This window comes from Heterodontus francisci, chromosome 18 (genome assembly GCF_036365525.1).
Source record: "Heterodontus francisci isolate sHetFra1 chromosome 18, sHetFra1.hap1, whole genome shotgun sequence".
Taxonomy (NCBI): domain Eukaryota; kingdom Metazoa; phylum Chordata; class Chondrichthyes; order Heterodontiformes; family Heterodontidae; genus Heterodontus; species Heterodontus francisci.
Window position 1 is genome coordinate 46,000,305 of NC_090388.1, and position 18,893 is coordinate 46,019,197.

The following is an 18,893-nucleotide window of genomic DNA, read 5'->3' on the forward strand; positions in this document are numbered from 1 at the left end:
AGCTGGCACGGACTCCATCTGAATGGGAACCATTCTATGCTAATCTACTTCACCCGGGCTTTAAGGATGTGTATCACCCAGTTCCAGGCTCTTCGCTGCTTCTCACTATATATAAGACAGTATTAGTCGCGATTGAATACTTCAGGAACTTGCTACCGTTTGGGCGAATAACAGCTTTCGCCTGAGTTTCAAGGGCAGCGCGAAGAGGAAACGAAACCTGCTGGGCACATGTTTTCAGGGAGAGGGATTTTTGGAGTGTGGGGCGGAGCGGGACAAGTTGTAACTTGTGTTACAGTCTGAGCCGCGTGCTGCCTCACGTGACTCGCCCCCCCCCCCCATTCGCGGGAGCAGGGCTGGCGCCGGGGATTCCATTTGGATACACTTTGGCGCCAATGTTTTGGGCAGAAGGAAACGTGTTTTTTTTAATAACTTGGGGCTGTGCGAGGTTAAACTGAATCAAGGAGCATGTTTTAATATTGGTGTATTGTGTGAAGGAGTTTGATGTTTTATGTCGCGGGAAAGGGGGAAGTTCTGCATTCAGATTTCCCAGCAGCTCGCGTTGGACGGGCGGGCTCTGCTTTTAACCAGATCCGGTAAAGTAACAGTGACATTCTGGCCGGGTGATCAGTGAGTAACGGAGCTGCTGTCTTTACCGATAACTCTTCTCGCTGCTTCATGTTGCGATCACATATTCTCCCTTTAATAAGCTTTGTTAATGGTGGGAATGTTTTAACATTTTGAAATAACAAATCTGTTTCGGCTTCCGGTCTCTGCATTTCCTTATTCTAAATGTCAAGTTGCGTAGATCATGCATGAGAGTGTACTCGTCTCTTCGGAGTATGTTACAAGAATCAATTAACTTGTCACGTCGTATAGTTTACTCCCCCAAAACTTGCCTTAACTCAGGTGGACTTGCTGCAACTAATTGGTCTTGCATCTAAAAATTCCGTGTTACTTCTGTTTCAAACTACAGGACAAGGGAAGGGACGTTACGAATATGTCCTGGAATGTTGATGCTTCATTTGGCGAACAAACCCAACGCATTTTGTTGCAGTTTCTTCAGGAAAAGAAAGTTGAAAATCGAACCTACAAACAAGAAATTCAGCAACTTGAGAAAGAACTTAGAAAGGGATCCAAATTTGATGATGATATTCAGACAGATGGACATTGCTGTTCAGGACCTATTCAGATAGCCTATCGTTTTGATTTGGATGAAGGTACTATATATTTTACTATAAGCCCACTGATTCCCATGGGTACCTTGGCACTTCCTCCCACCCTGCTTCTTGTAAGGACGTTATTCCATTTCTCCCAGCTTCTCCATCTCTGTCACATCTGTTCTGATGATGACACCAGTGTTTCCAACGCATTTCCCTTTATCCTCAACCAAGGATTCCCCTCCGCCGTGGCTGACTGGATCCTCGACCTTGTCCATTCCATTTCCTACACTGTCAGTCCTTCCCCTCCCTCCCAGAAGTATGATGGGACTTGGTGGATGATGAGCCTAGGGAAGGGAGTGCAGATAGTCTCAGTCATCTCATTATCAAAAAGAAGGAGGTGTTGGGTGTCTTGCAAAGCATTAAGGTAGATAAGTCCCCAGGGCCTGATGGGATCTACCCCAGAATACTGAGGGAGGAAAGGGAAGAAATTGCTGGGGCCTTGACAGAAATCTTTGCATCCTCATTGGCTACAGGTGAGGTCCCAGAGGACTGGAGAATAGCCAATGTTGTTCCTTTGTTTAAGAAGGGTGGTAAGGATAATCCAGGAAATTATAGGCAGGTGAGCCTTACGTCAGTGGTAGGGAAATTATCAGAGAGGATCCTCCAGGACAGGATTTACTTCCATTTGGAAACAAATGAACTTATTAGCAAGAGGCAGCATGGTTTTGTGAAGGGGAGGTCGTGTCTCACTAATTTGATTGAGTTTTTTGAGGAAGTGACGAAGATGATTGATGAAGGAAGGGCAGTGGATGTTGTCTATATGGACTTCAGTAAAGCCTTTGGCAAGGTCCCTCGTGGCAGACTGGTACAAAAGGTGAAGTCACACGGGATCAGAGGGGAGCTGGCAAGATGGTTACAGAACTGGCTCAGTCATAGACGACAGAGGGTAGCAGTGGAAGGGTGCTTTTCTGAATGGAGGGATGTGACTAGTGATGTTCCGTAGGGATCAGTGCTGGGACCTTTGCTGTCTGTAGTATATATAAATGATTTGGAAGAAAATGTAGCTGGTCTGATTAGTAAGTTTGCAGACAACACAAAGGTTGGTGGAGTTGCGGACAGTGATGAGGATTGTCAGAGGATACAGCAGGATATAGATCAGTTGGAGACTTGGGCGGAGAAATGGCAGATGGAGTTTAATCCGGACAAATGTGAGGTAATGCATTTTGGAAGGTCTAATGCAGGTGGGAAGTATACAGTAAATGGCAGAACCCTTAGGAGTATTGACAGGCAGAGAGATCTGGACGTACAGGTCCACAGGTCACTGAAAGTGGCAACGCAGGTGGATAAGGTAGTCAAGAAGGCATACGGCATGCTTGCCTTCATCGGTTGGGGCATAGAGTATAAAAATTTGCAAGTCATGCTGCAGCTGTACAGAACTTTAGTTAGGCCACACTTAGAATATTACGTGCAATTCTGGTCGCCACACTACCAGAAGGATGTAGAGGCTTTGGAGAGGGTACAGAAGCGGTTTACCAGGATGTTGCCTGGTCTGGAGGGCATTAGCTATGAGGAGAGGTTGGATAAACTCGGATTGTTTTAACTGGAACGACGGAGGTGGAGGGGGCGACATGATAGAGGTTTACAAAGTTGTGAGTGGCTTGGACAGAGTGGATAGTCAGAAGCTTTTTCCCAGGGTGGAAGAGTCAGTTACTAGGAGACATAGGTTTAAGGTGAGAGGGGCAAAGTTTAGAGGGGATGTGCGAGGCAGGTTCTTTACACAGAGGGTGGTGAGTGCCTGGAACTTGCTGCCGGGGGAGTTGGTGGAAGCAGGTACGATAGCGATGCTTAAGAGGCATGTTGACAAATACATGAATAGGATGGGAATAGAGGGATATGGTCCCCGGAAGTGCAGAAGGTTTTAGTTTAGGCAGGCATCAAGATCGGTGCAGGCTTGGAGGGCCGAATGGCCTGTTCCTATACTATACTGTTCTCTGTTCTTTGTACAGGAGCAAGGATGTCTTACTGCAGTTGTACAGAGCGTTGGTGAGACCATATCTGGACTATTGTGTGCAGTTTTGGTCTCCTTATCTGAGGAAGGATGTTCTTGCCATGGAGGGAATGCAAAGAAGAATTACTAGGCTGATTCCTGGCATGGCAGGATTGACACCTGAGGAGAGATTGGGTCGACTAGGCCTGTATTCACTAGAGTTTAGAAGAATGAGAGGTGATCTCATAGAAACCTCTCAAATTCCAACAGGACTAGGCAAACTAGATGCAGGGAGGATGTTCACGATGGCTGGGGACCCCAGACCCGGGGTCTCAGGATACAGGGTATGCCATTTAGAATCAAGATGAGAAATTTCTTCACTGAGGTTGGCGATACTGTGGAATTCTCTACCGCAGAAGGCACTGGAGGCCAAATAATTAAATATATTCAAGAAGGAGATGGATATATTTCATAATGCCAAAGGGATCAAGGGATATGGGGAAAAAGCGGGAACAGGCTACTGAATTAGACGATCAGCCATGATCTTTTTTTAAATGGCAGAGCAGGCCTGAAGGGCCGAATGGCCTCCTCCTATTTTCTCTATTTCCCCTATGGAGTTTAATTTTTGCTAGGCTGCAGTTCCATGGTTCTGACTATATTCAGGCATTTTGGCCAATGCTTCCATATATTCCCGATAACAGAAAATAAGTTTGCTGATCTGTTTGGTACCCGATGTTCCAGTAGTACACTCAAAACATGAGTAGGTGAAGGAAGTAGGAAGAGTTTTTCATCTCCATAGTTTCTAATTGATTTCAGTACAGAATGTAGTTTAACTATGTCTGTCAAGACTAAAATTCTAGAGCTGCCACATTAAGCTCTTCAACCACAGCTGCCTTTCTCAGCACTGCCTTTCAGAATGAAAGTTTCCACCCACTCCAATTTCTCTCCCCACCCCCCCCCGCCAGCTTATCTTCTCTCCTCCTGACTCATGTTGGGATACATTAAATAGTCCTGCACTACCTTTGACGATTTGGGCAAATAGCCATTTTCCTAACATAGATGGGCACTATATGATGTGGTCTTTTCTGAGAAAAAGATTACATAATTGATTTGTTTTATAGGTAGTTTGTCTTGTTTGGGCGGCGTAGTGGTTAGCACTGCAGCCTCACAGCTCTAGTGACTCGGGTTCGATTCTGGGTACTGCCTGTGTGGAGTTTGCAAGTTCTCCCTGTGTTTGCGTGGGTTTTCGCCGGGTGCTCCGGTTTCCTCCCACCACCAAAAGACTTGCAGTTGATAGGTAAATTGGCCATTATAAATTGCCCCTAGTAGAGGTAGGTGGTAGGGGAATATAGGGACAGGTGGGGATGTTGTAGGAATATGGGTTTAGTGCAGGATTAGTATGAATGGGTGGTTGATGGTCGGCACAGACTCAGTGGGCCGAAGGGCCTGTTTCAGTGCTGTATCAATAAATAAATAAATAAATAAAATGATCTCTAGTGATTTGACTGTGGAAGTGGACCACAGCTGAGCCTGATGCTGTTCTTACCCAGCATCCACATATGAACACTTTACAAATGGATAATAAGCAGAAACCTTGCCTTTTAACACTGGTGGTTTCCTTTATTTTTTTTTAAAAAGAAAAGTTCTCTTTAAACAGGCAAATCCCCACGTTAGGTAGTATTTATCCCAGAGCGTTGAAACAATACTAGGGAAGAGATTTGTAAAGCAGTGAATCCTCATGAGGGAGCCAATGATCACTGGAGACATACCAGTAAGTTGGAAGCAGGCTGATATAGTGCCCATATTCAGAAAGAATGACTAAACACACAGGGACACGACAACCAAAGACTCATTCATCTTTACTTAAGTTCAATGTAAATTAATGGCATTGGGACCATACTTAGGGATTAACAACCTAGTGAATCGCAGTCAGCACAGCTTTAGAAGGGCTTGCTTAAACAACCATGTTAACTTCTTTGAGGAAGTGACAACCAAGTAGCCTGTGGTTAAATCCTTTTGACGTTGTGTACTCAGAGTTTCCAAAGGCATTTGATAAAGATATAGATGAATGGCTACTAGTTAAGCTCAAGGGTCTGGGGATTCTGGACAAAACTTTAGCAATAGCTAAGAAATTGCTGAAGGATAAAAAATTGACTGTTAATATTGGGTGTGGGGAGAGGGGAAGTACTGAGTGAAGTGTGCCAGGGTTTGCTGATGGGACCAGTACTGTTACTAATTGACATCAATGATTTGGATTCAGAAACTCAATGCTATTTTGTTAGTTTGCAGACAACTGGGAAGGGCAGTAGAATTAAAGGAGGAATTTCAAATTACAGAATGAGTTAAAATGTGGGTGATTAGACAATGTATTGCATTTGGGAAGGAAAATGGGTGACTCATATTTCTTGAAATACAAAGGTTGAAATGGAAAGAGACCTAGTAAACTGTGTACACATGTCTAGCCAGTACAGAGCAGGAATCATCAAAGCCAATAGAATGTTGAACTACATAGCCAAAATCATTGAATATAAGTCAAAGGATCCATCTGTACAGTGCTCTGGTCAGATCATGCATTGAGTGCTGCATCCACTTCTGGTTGCCGATAAACAAGGGAGATCTTAAAGCAGTGCAGAAAAGAGCCAGGATGCTCAGCCTTTTTCAGGTAATACTTGAGGAAAGGCTGAAGAAATCTAGGCTTTTCATCCTTGAAAGGAGGTGTTTGAGATAGGATCTTGTAGAGCTATGCAAAAGGTTAATCTAGAATTCTACTCTTAAACTGGGAGTAGAACAAGGAGATACAGATTCAAACAAGTAAAAGGTAAATTTAGGACTGATCTCGGGAAGTTCTTCAGACAGTATTGGATAGAGTAGTGGTGACAAAAACCCAGAATCGTTTAAGGAACAATTAGATAGCAATGGAGGAGTGCAGGGTTGTTCTGGATGAATGAATTAAGATGGGTCAAATGGTTTTCTTTGTCTAAATTTCTTGTCATCACAACTGTGGCTTTTTCTTATGCATTGATGCTGATCTCATTTAAAATAAGTGCTCTTAAAAACTTTTGTGAAGATATAAATGTGACAACTGTTTTGACTAAATCTTTTTAAATATTCAGATGGTTGTAGCTGAGTTTAAAAACTAATTCCCTGTCACTTTATTTTCAGTAAATCCAAATGAAGAATTGTACAGAACAATAGCTGCACATTTAGCAGAGATGGGAGATAGGCTGGATCAAAGTATTAATCGTGACTTGGTTGAAGAATTTATCCATGAGAATGAAATGATTCAACCCCAAGAGGTAGGATGTCATAATCTATTTACTAAGCTTTTAGAAAAATACAAATGCCATCTGTAATTTTATGGGCACACAGTTTCAAGAACAGTAGATTAGTGATTTTTTTTTCCTTTTTGTCTTTTCACTTCTCAGGATACTTCTACAATTGTCCACTCTCTTAACCGATCCTTTGCATCTATCTTCAGTACTCTTGTTCCCAGTAAAACCGTCACTGTCATTCCCCAATACAGCCAGAATTTCACACTCGAGTTAGAAGGATGTATACTTGAGAATACCTTGCACACACCTGGTGTAGCCATTCATTGCCAGATTTGACTTGACTACATCAAACATTAACTTACTTTGTTGTCCTCTGCCATAACTTCTACGAATCCAAGATCATCCTGAAGGACAAGGGCAACCCAGGTTCCTTTCTTTTGCTACAACCAGCCCTTTCTCCTGTCCCCCTCTGTCCTCCCCTTAAGCACGAAATGTGCAACGAACCCATGGATTTCTGAAGATCACAATTATCCGTGAAGCTTCCTTTGCTGCATGCTCCCCTTTGCTTTGCCTCTTAACCTTTTCCATCACTGTGTCCTCCTCCCTCTGCCGTTTCTTCCCGAGCTTCCCCTTCTCTGCCCTCTTCAAGCTCATCTCATTCATGAGTGGTATAAAAATGAGGATGCATTGCCAATTTGTCACTGAGAATGGGAGTGATGGGCAAGTGGGACTGGAGACGATCTACAGAGCTTCGGCCTCTCTATCCGATGCCTACCACCCCCGACAGCCCTATATTCCCCCACTTCTCCTCCCGCTCCTACAAACCCTCTGTTGCCTCTGTCCATGCCCCTATTCATCCCAACATTTGCAGCACAGTCTTCAGGTGATTTGATCCTACTCTCTTGAATTCTCTACCTAATCTTTTCTTCTTTTTGCCCTTTAAAATCTCAATCTCTTTACCACGGTTTTAGTCACTTTTTCTAAACTCTCCATTCCTGCCTTTGTATCTGTGAAAGGCCTTTGGATGCAAGTGGAAGTTGTTGCATGCACAGATCCCAAAAGCTGTTGTCTGTTGATTCTGTGCTTGCTCGTATTCCAAATGTGGATTTTAATTTCTATGTAGTTTGAAGTATATTTTCAGCAGAGCCAAGCAACAGATTAAAGGAATAAATATAATAGTAGGAAAGCATTGGTGGGATAAAAATACAAAAAAAACTACGTAGATCTCGAATAAAAGTGTGCACAGGGTAAGACCAAAACAGTTTATGTCCTTCAAAGGTTGATATGCATGCCTCAAAGAAGCAAAAATAGATTCATAAACAAAAATAAATTGTTAATGCTTTGCAGTGAATCTATTTAATTCATAAAAGTAATCTGGTGGCATCTTTACACAAAGGCAGAAATGTGGCTATAATTTGCAACTGGTGGGAAACATCACTGCTGGTGTGTTTCGCTAACTCCTTGTATCTAGTAATAGAAATGTTAATTAAAAACATCGGTGTTTCAGCTGCAAAGGAAATGATGTGTTCTTAAATGAAGAAGCTTTTTGAGTCACCGCCTATCTAAATACAGGCAGATGGCAGTTTAGTTTTGACTAAACAGAATTTCAGTGCAAAACCGCCTGCTGTGTGCTTGTCTCTTTTTTTTATAAAGTAAACACAGCAGAGGGTTTTACAAAGAATTGCTATACTAATCTCACGTGAAAGTCTTCTGATGTGATTTAGTATCTGAAAACTGTATAATGCACAAATACAACAGCAACTTCAGCTGCGGGAAGATATACGATTAAATGTGGAAATCCATAAGTTGCTGTCAAAGATGTACCGCTGTGCTGTTATCTTGGCAAAAAATGGCATCTCGCTGTCTGGCTCACCATTGAAATGCATTGAGCAGCATGGAGTTGCGGTATTTTCACGATGGTAACAAACTAAACTTACCATAGAAAATTTAGAGCTGGTCTGAAGTGACGCAAGGAGCCTATTTTGGCATCGTTTAACACCTGTGCATATTTAATTTAACTTGGATTAGCTGTCTTTACTGCGAATTAACCTTGCTGGCACCAAAAGTTAACTATTAGAAGTATGGAGTCTAATACATTCAGGCTTTTAATTGTTGAATATCTTCATGTGAAATTTAAAATTAACTTTTACTTTTCCTTTGTATCTTTTTTCTTTAATTTCTTTCTGTATCTGTTTTGACATTGAATTCACCCACTCTAATTTATACTTTTTAATCCCTGCCCTGTTATTTTTCACAATCTTGAAACTGATTGATAGAGGTACATAGTTGCTTGCTTCATTCACTAAGGTCCCAGCTGCCCGATTTCCCTCACTGCATACTTCCAGTGACTTGTGGCGCAAAATATCGATAAGATTAAATGAGCAAGGGTAAGTCTAGCTAATGGCAGACACTGTTAGATTCACTCCTACAGCATATTATAACTCGGTGTTCCTTTATACTTGTGTGATTTAAATGTAAACCAGCATTTGTAAGTAATGGAAAATAAAGGCATGTTTGTGAAAAGGAGACTTCAACATTATTAGAAAATTACATTTAAAATATTATGCTTTTGCCTCCGGAAGCTGAGTTATAATTCATTATTTTCCCCTCTGCTTTCTCAAAAACAAATAAGATTACACAGTCATGTGAAATGGAAAATGCACAAGAACTGCTCACTGAATTGGCATTTTCATGTCTGCTACAGTGAGATAATGATTCAAAATAGGAAACTAAAACAGCCTGAAGAAATCGAGCTTAAACAGCACCGGAGCTGCTGAGTTCTATCCCTCATTTTGCTGAGATTTATGAATCAGATCAATGTGTGTTGCCTGCAGTTGCCACAAATTCATTTTAATTCCACGTTAGTAATATATGTATTTGTTTTATACAGGATGTTGGATTACATTTTTATAAATTGAGCCTATAAAACTAATATCCATTAACTACATGTAAATGTAATCAGAATAATTATCAGCTGAATTTCATACATCTTTTTTTTTAAACCAGGATGGAACCATTATTATGTCTTCCATGATTACACGTTTGACCAATCAAAGAGATGATGTTACTCGAGATATGCCCCAGGAGAAAGTCGTCTTGTTACTGGCACTGATGCTGCTCAAAAAGACTGTATTAGAAAAACCTCGATTGCTTCCACGCATCTTCAGAACCACTGTACAATACATAAGCAATAGGCTCCAAAATTACATTCATAATATAGGAGGATGGGTAGGTTTCTTATAACTTTTGAGGTATTTAAGCTACAGCATGGATTGGTAAGGCAGTAAAACGAATGTCACAAAGCTTTTAAAAATTCATCCGAAGAATGGTCACTGACCCGAAACGTTAACTCTGCTTCTCTTTCCACAGATGCTGCCAGACCTGTTGAGTGATTCCAGCATTTCTTGTTTTTATTTCAGATTTCCAGCATCCGCAGTATTTTGCTTTTATTTTAAAAATTCAGTTTATTTCACTGAATTTATTTTAAAAATATTGCAAACATCTTAAACATGTGATGCAACATAAACGTAGACTGCAATATAATGCAAGAGTGAAGGACCAGATAGGCCAAAAAAGCTAAGTTACCCTAGCAGTTACACTAGATTACCAATTTGAAATTGGTTGGTTGCCAGAGCATTTTCAGCTGGGCTGTTTGGGGGGAAAGAGAGGAAGAGCTAGTACAAAAGCAAAATGAGACTGCTGGGAATCTGAAATGAAAATGGAAAATGGTGAAAATATTCAGCAGGGCAGACAGCACGTGTTGAGAGAGAGAAACCGATTTAATTTTTCATGTTGATGACCTTTCATCAGAACACAGGAAGAGTTAATGTTTGGTGCTTCTTCTATCTGTCTTTTGCAAAGTCAAACTAATAAAAGTTCCTGTGATGGTATATGTGGCTGGGCTGTCCTGTTGGTGAAAATGGGATGGGGTGGAATCATCTTGGCGCGTAGATGAACCAGTTTATGGCAGCTTAATGGGAGCAGGAGTAGGCCAAGTATCATCACCTCATTCCATGACAATATGAAAGACACAATTCAGCATAGCGTTGCCTCATCAGACCCCTTTCCTATCCTGAGTGGTGTGAAACAGGGCTATGTTCTCGCACTTACACTGTTTTGGATCATCTCCCTGCTGCTCTCACATGAGTTCAAGTCTTCAGAAGAAGGAATTTTCCTCCACACAAGATCAGATGGCAGGTTGTTCAACCTTGCCTGTCTTAGAGCGAAGACCAAATTACGGAAGGTCCTCATCAGGGAACTCCTCTTTGCTGACGATGCTGCATTAACATCCCACGCATAAGAGTGTCTGCAGAGACTCATCGACAGGTTTGCGGCTGCCTGCAACGAATTTTGCCTAACCATCAGCCTCAAGAAAACGAACATCATGGGACAGGACATCAGAAATGCTCCATCCATCAATATCGGCGACCACGCTCTGGAAGTGGTTCAAGAGTTCATCTACCTAGGCTCAACTATCACCAGTAATCGTCTCTCGATGCAGGAATCAACAAGCGCATGGGAAAGGCGTCTGCTGCTATGTCCAGACTGGCCAAGAGAGTGTGGGAAAATGGCGCACTGACTCGGAACACAAAAGTCTGAGTGTTTCAAGCCTGTGTCCTCAGTACCTTATTCTACGGCAGCGAAGCCTGGCCAATGTATGTCAGCCAAGAGCAACATCTCAATTCATTCCATCTTCGCTGCCTCAGGAGAATCCTTGGCATCAGGTGGCAGGACCATATCTCCAATGAGGCGGCCAACGTCCCCAGCACATACACCCTACTGAGCCAGCGATGCTTGAGATGGCTTGGTCATGTTAGCCGCATGGAAGATGGCAGGATCCCCAAGGACACATTGTAAAGCGAGCTCGTCACTGGTATCAGACCCACCGGCCGTCCATGTCTCCGCTTTAAAGACGTCTGCAAACGCGACATGAAGTCCTGTGACATTGATCACAAGTCGTGGGAGTCAGTTGCCAGTGATTGCCAGAGCTGGTGGACAGCCATAAAGGCGGGGCTAAAGAGTGGCAAGTGGAAGAGACTTAGCTGTTAGCAGGAATAAAGAGAGAAGCGCAAGGGGAGAGCCAACTGTGTAACAGCCCCGACAACCAATTTTATCTGCAGCGCCTGTGGAAGAATCTGTCACTCTAGAATTGGCCTTTATAGCCACTCCAGGCGCTGCTTCACAAACCACTGATCACCTCCAAGCGCTTACCTGTTGTCTCAGGACACGGAGGCCAAAGATTCAGATTCAGACATGCGAATTAGGAGCAGGAGTAGGCCACTCAACCCATTGCGGAACTGATTTACTCCACATTTTCCACCTACCCAAGATAACCTTCTACCCCCTTGCTTATCAGGAATCTATCTACCTCTGCCTTAAAAATATTCAAAGACTGCGTCCACTGTCTTTTGAGGAAGAGAATTCCAATGACTCACGACCCTCAGAGAAAAAAATTCTGCTCATCTCTGTCTTAAATGTGCGACTCCTTATTTTAAACAGTGACCCTTAGTTCTAGATTCTCTAACAAGGAGAAACATCCTTTCCACATCCATCCTGTCAAGACCCCTCAGGATCTTATATGTTTCAATCAAGTGTAGCTAAACAAAGTAGCACAATCCTGATCGAGGAACCGAGAAGTTAAATTTAACCAAACAGTTATTGAAAAAAGAATTTTAAAAAAACAGAACAAGCAGGTTCGGGGGCGGGGTTGTGGGTGGGGAATGGGCAATTCACTGTGTTCTTCTATTGAAAGGCATGGTGATATAAAGTGAAGTCTTTAGGCCAGTTATGCATTGTATTTTTTCTGTTGGTACTTCAGTTCTCAGGAGTCTTTGCGCCAAATGTTTGCTGTTTCCTATATCCTGCTTGCGCCATTACTGCCACCAATTAATTCCCCATAGTGAAACCCCTATCCAAGGTCTTTGGAGGGAGAAGAGGAGGATGCCAGGCAGGGAAAGCTGCATGTGAAGTGTTCTGTGCTCACCTGCACAGTATCTACAGCCAGAAGTGAATGTACCTTCCTATTCCCAGATGGAAGGCTATAATGGCAGACCCAGAAATGCTTCACTGACTGTACTGCTGATGGTTCCTTGGAAGTACCCATTCACAGTATGTAATGCTTTAAGTGCTGCTGCATAAAAGAAGGCATGCCAGGGTGATGATCTTCCAGCATAGCCTGATTGCCTGTTTATACCAAAATGTCAGCTACCACATCTGCAGACATTATTGCATGCAGCTGGCAAGGGATGTGGGAATTATTTTCACAGGGTCCAGGCTAGAAGAGATATGTCAAAGGGCCACCAAAAAGTTGATAAAAAGGGAGAAAATAGAATATAGCCAGCAATATAAAAACAGATTGTAAGAGCTTTTATAAGTACATAAAAAGGAAGAGAATAGCTAAAGTAGACATTGGCCCCTTAGAGGCAGAGACAGGAGAAATCACGGGGAATGAGGAAATGGCAGAGGCATTGAACAAATATTTTGTGTCTGTCTTCACAGAAGACAAGTTCGATACCAGAAATAGGCAGTAACCTAGGGGCTAAAAAGAGTGAGGAAATTAAGGATATTGATATCAGTTGAGAAAAAGTATTGGAGAAACTTGAGGGACTAAAATCTGACAAGTCCCCAGGACCAGACGGCCTACACCCTAGGGTTCTAAAAGAGATAGCTGCAAAGATAATGGATGTGCTTGCTATGATTTTCCAGAATTCTTTAGATTCAGGAATGGTCTCCTCAGACTGGAAGTTGGCAAATGTTACACCGCTTTTCAAGAAAGGAGGTAGAGAGAAATCGGTGAACTACAGCACAGTTAGCCTAATATCAGTTGTTGGGAAGATTCTAGAAACTATTATTAAGGAAGTATTAACATTGCACTTGTTCTAATCATACTATGCTTTTCCAAGTCAGCATGGTTTTACTAAAGGGAGATCTGGTTTGTCAAATTTATTTTTTTGAGGATGTAACTTCTTCTTCGGCCTCCTTGTCTTGGGAGACAATGGGTAAGCGCCTGGAGGTGGTCAGTGGTTTGTGGAGCAGCGCCTGGAGTGGCTATAAAGGCCAATACTAGAGTGACAGACTCTTCCACAGGTGCTGCAGATAAAATTGGTTGTCGGGGCTGTTTCGCAGTTGGCTCTCCACTTGCGCTTGTGTCTTTTTTTCCTGCCAACTGCTAAGTCTCTTCGATTTGCCACACTTTAGCCCCGCCTTTATGGCTGCCCGCCACCTCTGGCAATCGCTGGCAACGGACTCCCACAACTTGTGATCAATGTCACAGGACTTCATGCCGCGTTTGCAGACGTCTTTAAAGCGGAGATACGTAACTAGTAGGGTAGATAAAGGGGTACCAGTAGATGTCATATACCTGGATTTTCAAAAGGCATTCGGTAAGGTGCCACATTAAAGATTAATAGGTAAGATAAGGGCTCATTGTGTTGGAGGTAATATATTAGCGTGATAGAGGATTGGTTAACAGACAGGAAGCAAAGAGTGAGCATAAGTGGGACATTTTCAACTTGGCAGGCAGTGAATAGTGGGTGCCGCAAAGATCCGTGCTGGGGCCTCAGCTATTTACACTCTGTATTAATGACTTGGATGACGAGACAGAGAGTAATGTATCTAAGTGTGCTGATAATACAAGGCTTGGTGCAAAGGTAAGCTGTGGGGAGGATGTAGAAAGGCTGCAAAGAGATGTAGACAGGTTAAGTGAGTGGGCAACAAGATGGCAAATGGAGTATAATGTAGGGAAGTGTGAAGTTGTTCACCTTAGTTGTAAAAATAGAAAAGCAGAATTTTTTTTTTTTAGGTGTGAAACTGGTAGGTGTTGATGTTCAGAGAGACTTGGGGATACCCGTACAAGGAACGCGCAAAGTTAACATACAGATGCAGCAGGCTATTAGGAAGGCAAATTGGCCTTTATTGCAAGAGGATTGGAGTACGGGAATAAAGAAGTCTTACTAAAATTGTACAGGGTTTGGTGAGACTGCACCTGGAATACGGTGTAGTTTTCATTTCCACATTTAAGAAAGGATATACTTGCACTGGGGGTAGTACAGTGAAGATTTACTAGATTGGTCCCTGGGATGAGGGGGTTGTCCTCTGATGAGAGGCTGAGTAAATTGGGCATATATTCTCTGGAGTTTAGAAGAATGAGGGACGATCTATTTGAGACATACAAGATTCTGACGGGGCTTGATAGGGTAGAAGCTGAGAGATTGTTCCCACTGGTCTGGGAATCTAGGACACAGTCTCAGGATAAGGGGTCAATCATTCAGGACTGGATGAGAAATTACTTCACTCAAAGGGTTGTGAATCTTTGGAATTCTCTACCCCAGAGGGTTGTGGATGCTCCATCATTGAATACTGGGATAAATTGATTTTTGGTCTTGCAGGGAATCAAGGGATATGGGGAGTGGGAAGGAAAGTGGAATTGAAGCCCAAGATCAGCCATGATCGTATTGAGTGGCGGAGCAGGCTTTATGGGCCATATGGTCTACTTTTGCTCCTATTTCTTGTATTTGCTGCAAGGATACCTGTAGCTAATATGCAGTGGAGGACTGACACAGCCACTGATGGTCATGGTCAGCTAAGGTATTAGACCTGCCTCTACTTCCTTCCAAAAATGTTGCAATGTAAACCTGTGAGGATGGTGGTATGGAATGACAATCAGCTCCACTTCAGCTGTCAAGCAATTGCTTTATGCCACTTGCCCACTGATTCATGCTTCCCCATTGGGTTTCTTTTACCTTCATTTTTCCTGTTACTTAGTTGGCAAAGAAAGTACTAGCTTTTAGATAGTATCTTTCATGTCCTTGGGACATCCCAAAGCAGTTTTAATAATTAGGTACTTTGAGTGTAGTCAGAAATGTAGGGAAACTCAGAAGCCAATTTGCACACAGCAAGGTCTTAAATGAGATAAATGACCAAATAATGGGTTTGTGATATTCATTGTAGGATTTAAAAAAAAAAAAAACTGGTAAGGAAACCAAAATTCCCAACTCTTCTTAGAATAGTACCTTTTACAGTCAGCCTTCGAAAGCAGACAGGACCTTGGTTTAATGTTTCCTCTGAAACATAGCACCTCTGACATTGCAGTGCTTCTTCAGTACTGTACTGAAGTGTCAGCCTAGATTCTCCTCTTCAGAATAGGGCTTGACATCACAATTTTTTGACTCGGGGACTGAATGAGATGAAATGACTTGAGTTTTAAAAAAAAAACTTGCAAAGATTTATAGCTCCTTTTATTCTACTTTATAATTGTCCTCGTTCCTTACAAACTTCACCAACATACAAGTTGTAGTCTTCTCACTAGGTCGTCTCCCTGCATCTGAAGCTATGAATAACAAACTGAGCTGAGCCTTGAAAATTGCTTCTTAGACAATTACCCTTGTGCCTAAATTTTCACCAGTTCCTAACCATTATCTCCCCAAACAAGTGTTGGAGATATAGTCCTTTTTTTATGCCACCTAAGCCCTTCCTTTCTATGTACAAACTATTAGATTTCTACCCAAATGCATATGTTTTGTACTTAATTCTGGACCATTATAGAAAATGGTCAACAATGGATTCTCAACTGTTATAGAAAATGGCCAACAATTTTCTATCACACTATGTCTGAAATATTTGGATTATAGATAACCATTATTTATTTTGGTTTAAAATAAACTCTCTCTTTATAGTTGTTCATACTGTTCCAGCATTATAATTACCTTAAGCTTAATCCTTGTTTCTTTCTTTCACAGCAAAACATATAATTAAAACTACAAGCAAGCAACAGGTTAGAAGATACGATTCTGCTTTACCTTTTGATTTTTAGTATTGTAGAACTAAGTTACACTGCAACAATCCTTTTAACTGAACCTTTTAAATTCTTTTGTATTACAAAATGAAATGAAATTACTGAAATCTCTGGTAGGAGCAGCAGCCGAATTAAAAATTAAACAGATTTGAAAACATTAGACATAAAATTGATTATGGGCCAAAACTTATTGCTGCTTGTTTTTAAGTGCATTCCTGTTTTTTTTTTTAAACTTTCAATTCTGTATTATTCTACACATTTTCTTTTGGTGACTGTAATTTCTAAATTCATGCCAGTATGAATTGATTATGAAACATGTTAACAGGATATTGCTAGTGGATGACAATGTTGTCCATGTAAAAACTGGTGGTTTGTGAACAAGAAAATGTTAATTTGAGTTTACTGTATATCTTTTGAATTTATAGTTTACATGTTATGAGAAAAGTGTTAAGACAAGTCAGATGATGTAAGAAAGGGAGTTGCTTACAACTTATATAAATATATACATTACTTTTGTGGTTTAGTACTTCAGTGCTGATTTTAACAATGAAAGAAAAAAATTATAAAGCAAACTTTAAAAAAGTAACCATTTTATGTCCTTAAGCTCTCATGTCCCTTTGCCTCAATTTAAAAACGCTTCTATCGCTTGTCTGTCCTTTTTAAAAAAAAAACTTGCATTCACTTTTTAAGACCTAAAAACATCCCAAAACACTTGACAGCCAATGAAGAGCATTTTTGAAGCATTGGCACTGTTGGAATGTAGAAACTGGGTTTATCTGAATAGCTGAGGACCAAAGTTTCAATGCTACTCCACAAAGTTGTGAAGGAAAGGTAGAGTTAGATGTTAGTGGGTGTGTGTGATAGAAAGTGACTCCATGTCATAGAGAGATACAGCACTGAAACATGCCTTTCGGCCCACCGAGTGTGTGCTGACCAACAACCAGCCATTTATACTAATCCTACATTAATCCCATATTCCCTACCACATCCCCACCATTCTCCTACACTAGGGGCAATTTACAATGGCCAATTTACCTATCAATGTCCAAGTCTTTGGCTGTGGGAGGAAACTGGAGCACCCAGCGGAAACCCATGCGGTCACGGAGAACTTACAAACTCCACACAGGTAGTACCTAGAACCGAACCCGGGTCACTGGAGCTGTGAGGCTGCAGTGCTAACCACTGCGCCGTCGGTGTTGATGGATAATGGCACCAAGGGATAAATGTAAATGAGGAAAAGGATGCAATCTTAGGGGGTACTCTGCAGAACTGGAGAAACTGTGCCAGCTGTTGGGACAAGTAGGAATGAATCATGTACGGTAGAGTGCTCATCCATCTCCAGCATTACAGCTAGATCAAGGAGGGATAAATACACTACTCACAAGATGCCACTGACTAAGTTGGATTCCACTGTAGGTAGGGTGGAAGCCATACTGAAGGGATTTAAAAACAATCAGGAATCAAAAAAGCTATTGCAGTGCGAGTGAGGGAACATAAATTTATGCTTCTCGTGAAGTTAGTTTCACTTTCTAAATCCAACTTCTAGGGTAAAGTTCTCTTTGCTATCCTACTTGTGACTGGAGCAATAATTCATATATGCCTATGCTATTTACAGAGAATGGTGGGGCTTCCACCAGAACAGAAAATGACAATCGAGACGCACAATGGATTGAGATTGAGGGAGCAGTGAAGCATGCTATTTAGGTTTAATGCAGTAAGCCAGATGAACTATTTTATCTATTTCAGAGCTGATTAGCTACAAAGTATTAAAATCTTAACCTCAAATTCCAACTTTGGATTCTCTTCCTACTTCTCAATGCATGGATTCTTATTGGATACCATTCCATGATCATTTACTGCTTTCCTGTACAGCACGCCAGTGGCCATTCTCCATGAGTCAAGATGGTGTGTTACTAGACTATTTGACTGTTGGGAGGGGAGAGGGAAAAATCATAACCAAGCTTGATGTTTATCTGAAGTTCTTTACACAGATAATTTCAAAGTTGGAGTCACAAACCAGAACAAAAACACAAGCTGGTTTCCCCCTGCCTAATTGTTTTGTGATGTGTTAATAATTCTCCTGTACAAAACAGCCCACGAACTCCAGAAGCAAATACATCCAGATTTAGAGCATAAATATTTAGATTTGAGTTTTCTTTAAATGCCCTTGGCACCTGAAAGTGTAATGCATACCAGGGTATGGTTGCACAGGCAGCAGCATTCCTCGAGTCCCTTACTCTCAAATGATGATTCTTAACGTGACTACAGACAGCAAAGTCTGGCCTAGTTTTATATTATGGAAGATATATGCTAGCAGTAATATTCACATGCTGGCAGCCAACTATGCTGTTATGGGTAGTATATGTGCACTGTTTGTGTAGACAACTGTCAGGAAAATGAACCTGGTTGATTTTGCAGATCTGTGGGGTGCTCAAGCTAAGAGGCTTTTAAAGTGCTCCCCAAACTGTGATCAATTAACGCAACATAGGATCAAACTGAGGACAATATGCCAATTTTTGCAACCTTGGAAAGCAAATGGATTCTAATCTAAATATTGTTTTTCTATCTGCAGTTTATTTCTTAAGTAACAATCAGCGCAATCATCAATTCACAAAAAATACAGAAAAGTTTAAGAAAGGAAATACTTTTGTCACCATGATTATACTGCTCATTTTAAATTA

General features: G+C 41.5%; 1 protein-coding gene across 4 annotated transcripts; it reads left to right on the plus strand.

Annotated features, from left to right (window-relative positions):
• Positions 1–273: 273 nt before the first annotated feature.
• LOC137379593 (BH3-interacting domain death agonist-like) lies at positions 274–17,944 on the plus strand. 4 transcript variants are annotated; one of them, XM_068050648.1, is made up of 6 exons: positions 646–718; positions 974–1,217; positions 6,310–6,443; positions 9,426–9,647; positions 16,157–16,191; positions 17,828–17,944. In XM_068050648.1, exons 1-5 carry the CDS (start codon positions 716–718, stop codon positions 16,166–16,168), a joined length of 615 nt encoding a protein of 204 aa, XP_067906749.1. In that variant the 5' UTR covers positions 646–715; the 3' UTR covers positions 16,169–16,191; positions 17,828–17,944. The 4 variants fall into 4 exon arrangements, with proteins under 4 accessions (XP_067906750.1, XP_067906751.1, XP_067906749.1 ...); XM_068050649.1 differs by lacking the exons at positions 646–718; positions 17,828–17,944 and adding an exon at positions 274–627 and having other exon boundaries at positions 16,157–16,727; XM_068050650.1 differs by lacking the exons at positions 646–718; positions 17,828–17,944 and adding an exon at positions 274–593 and having other exon boundaries at positions 16,157–16,727.
• Positions 17,945–18,893: the final 949 nt, after the last annotated feature.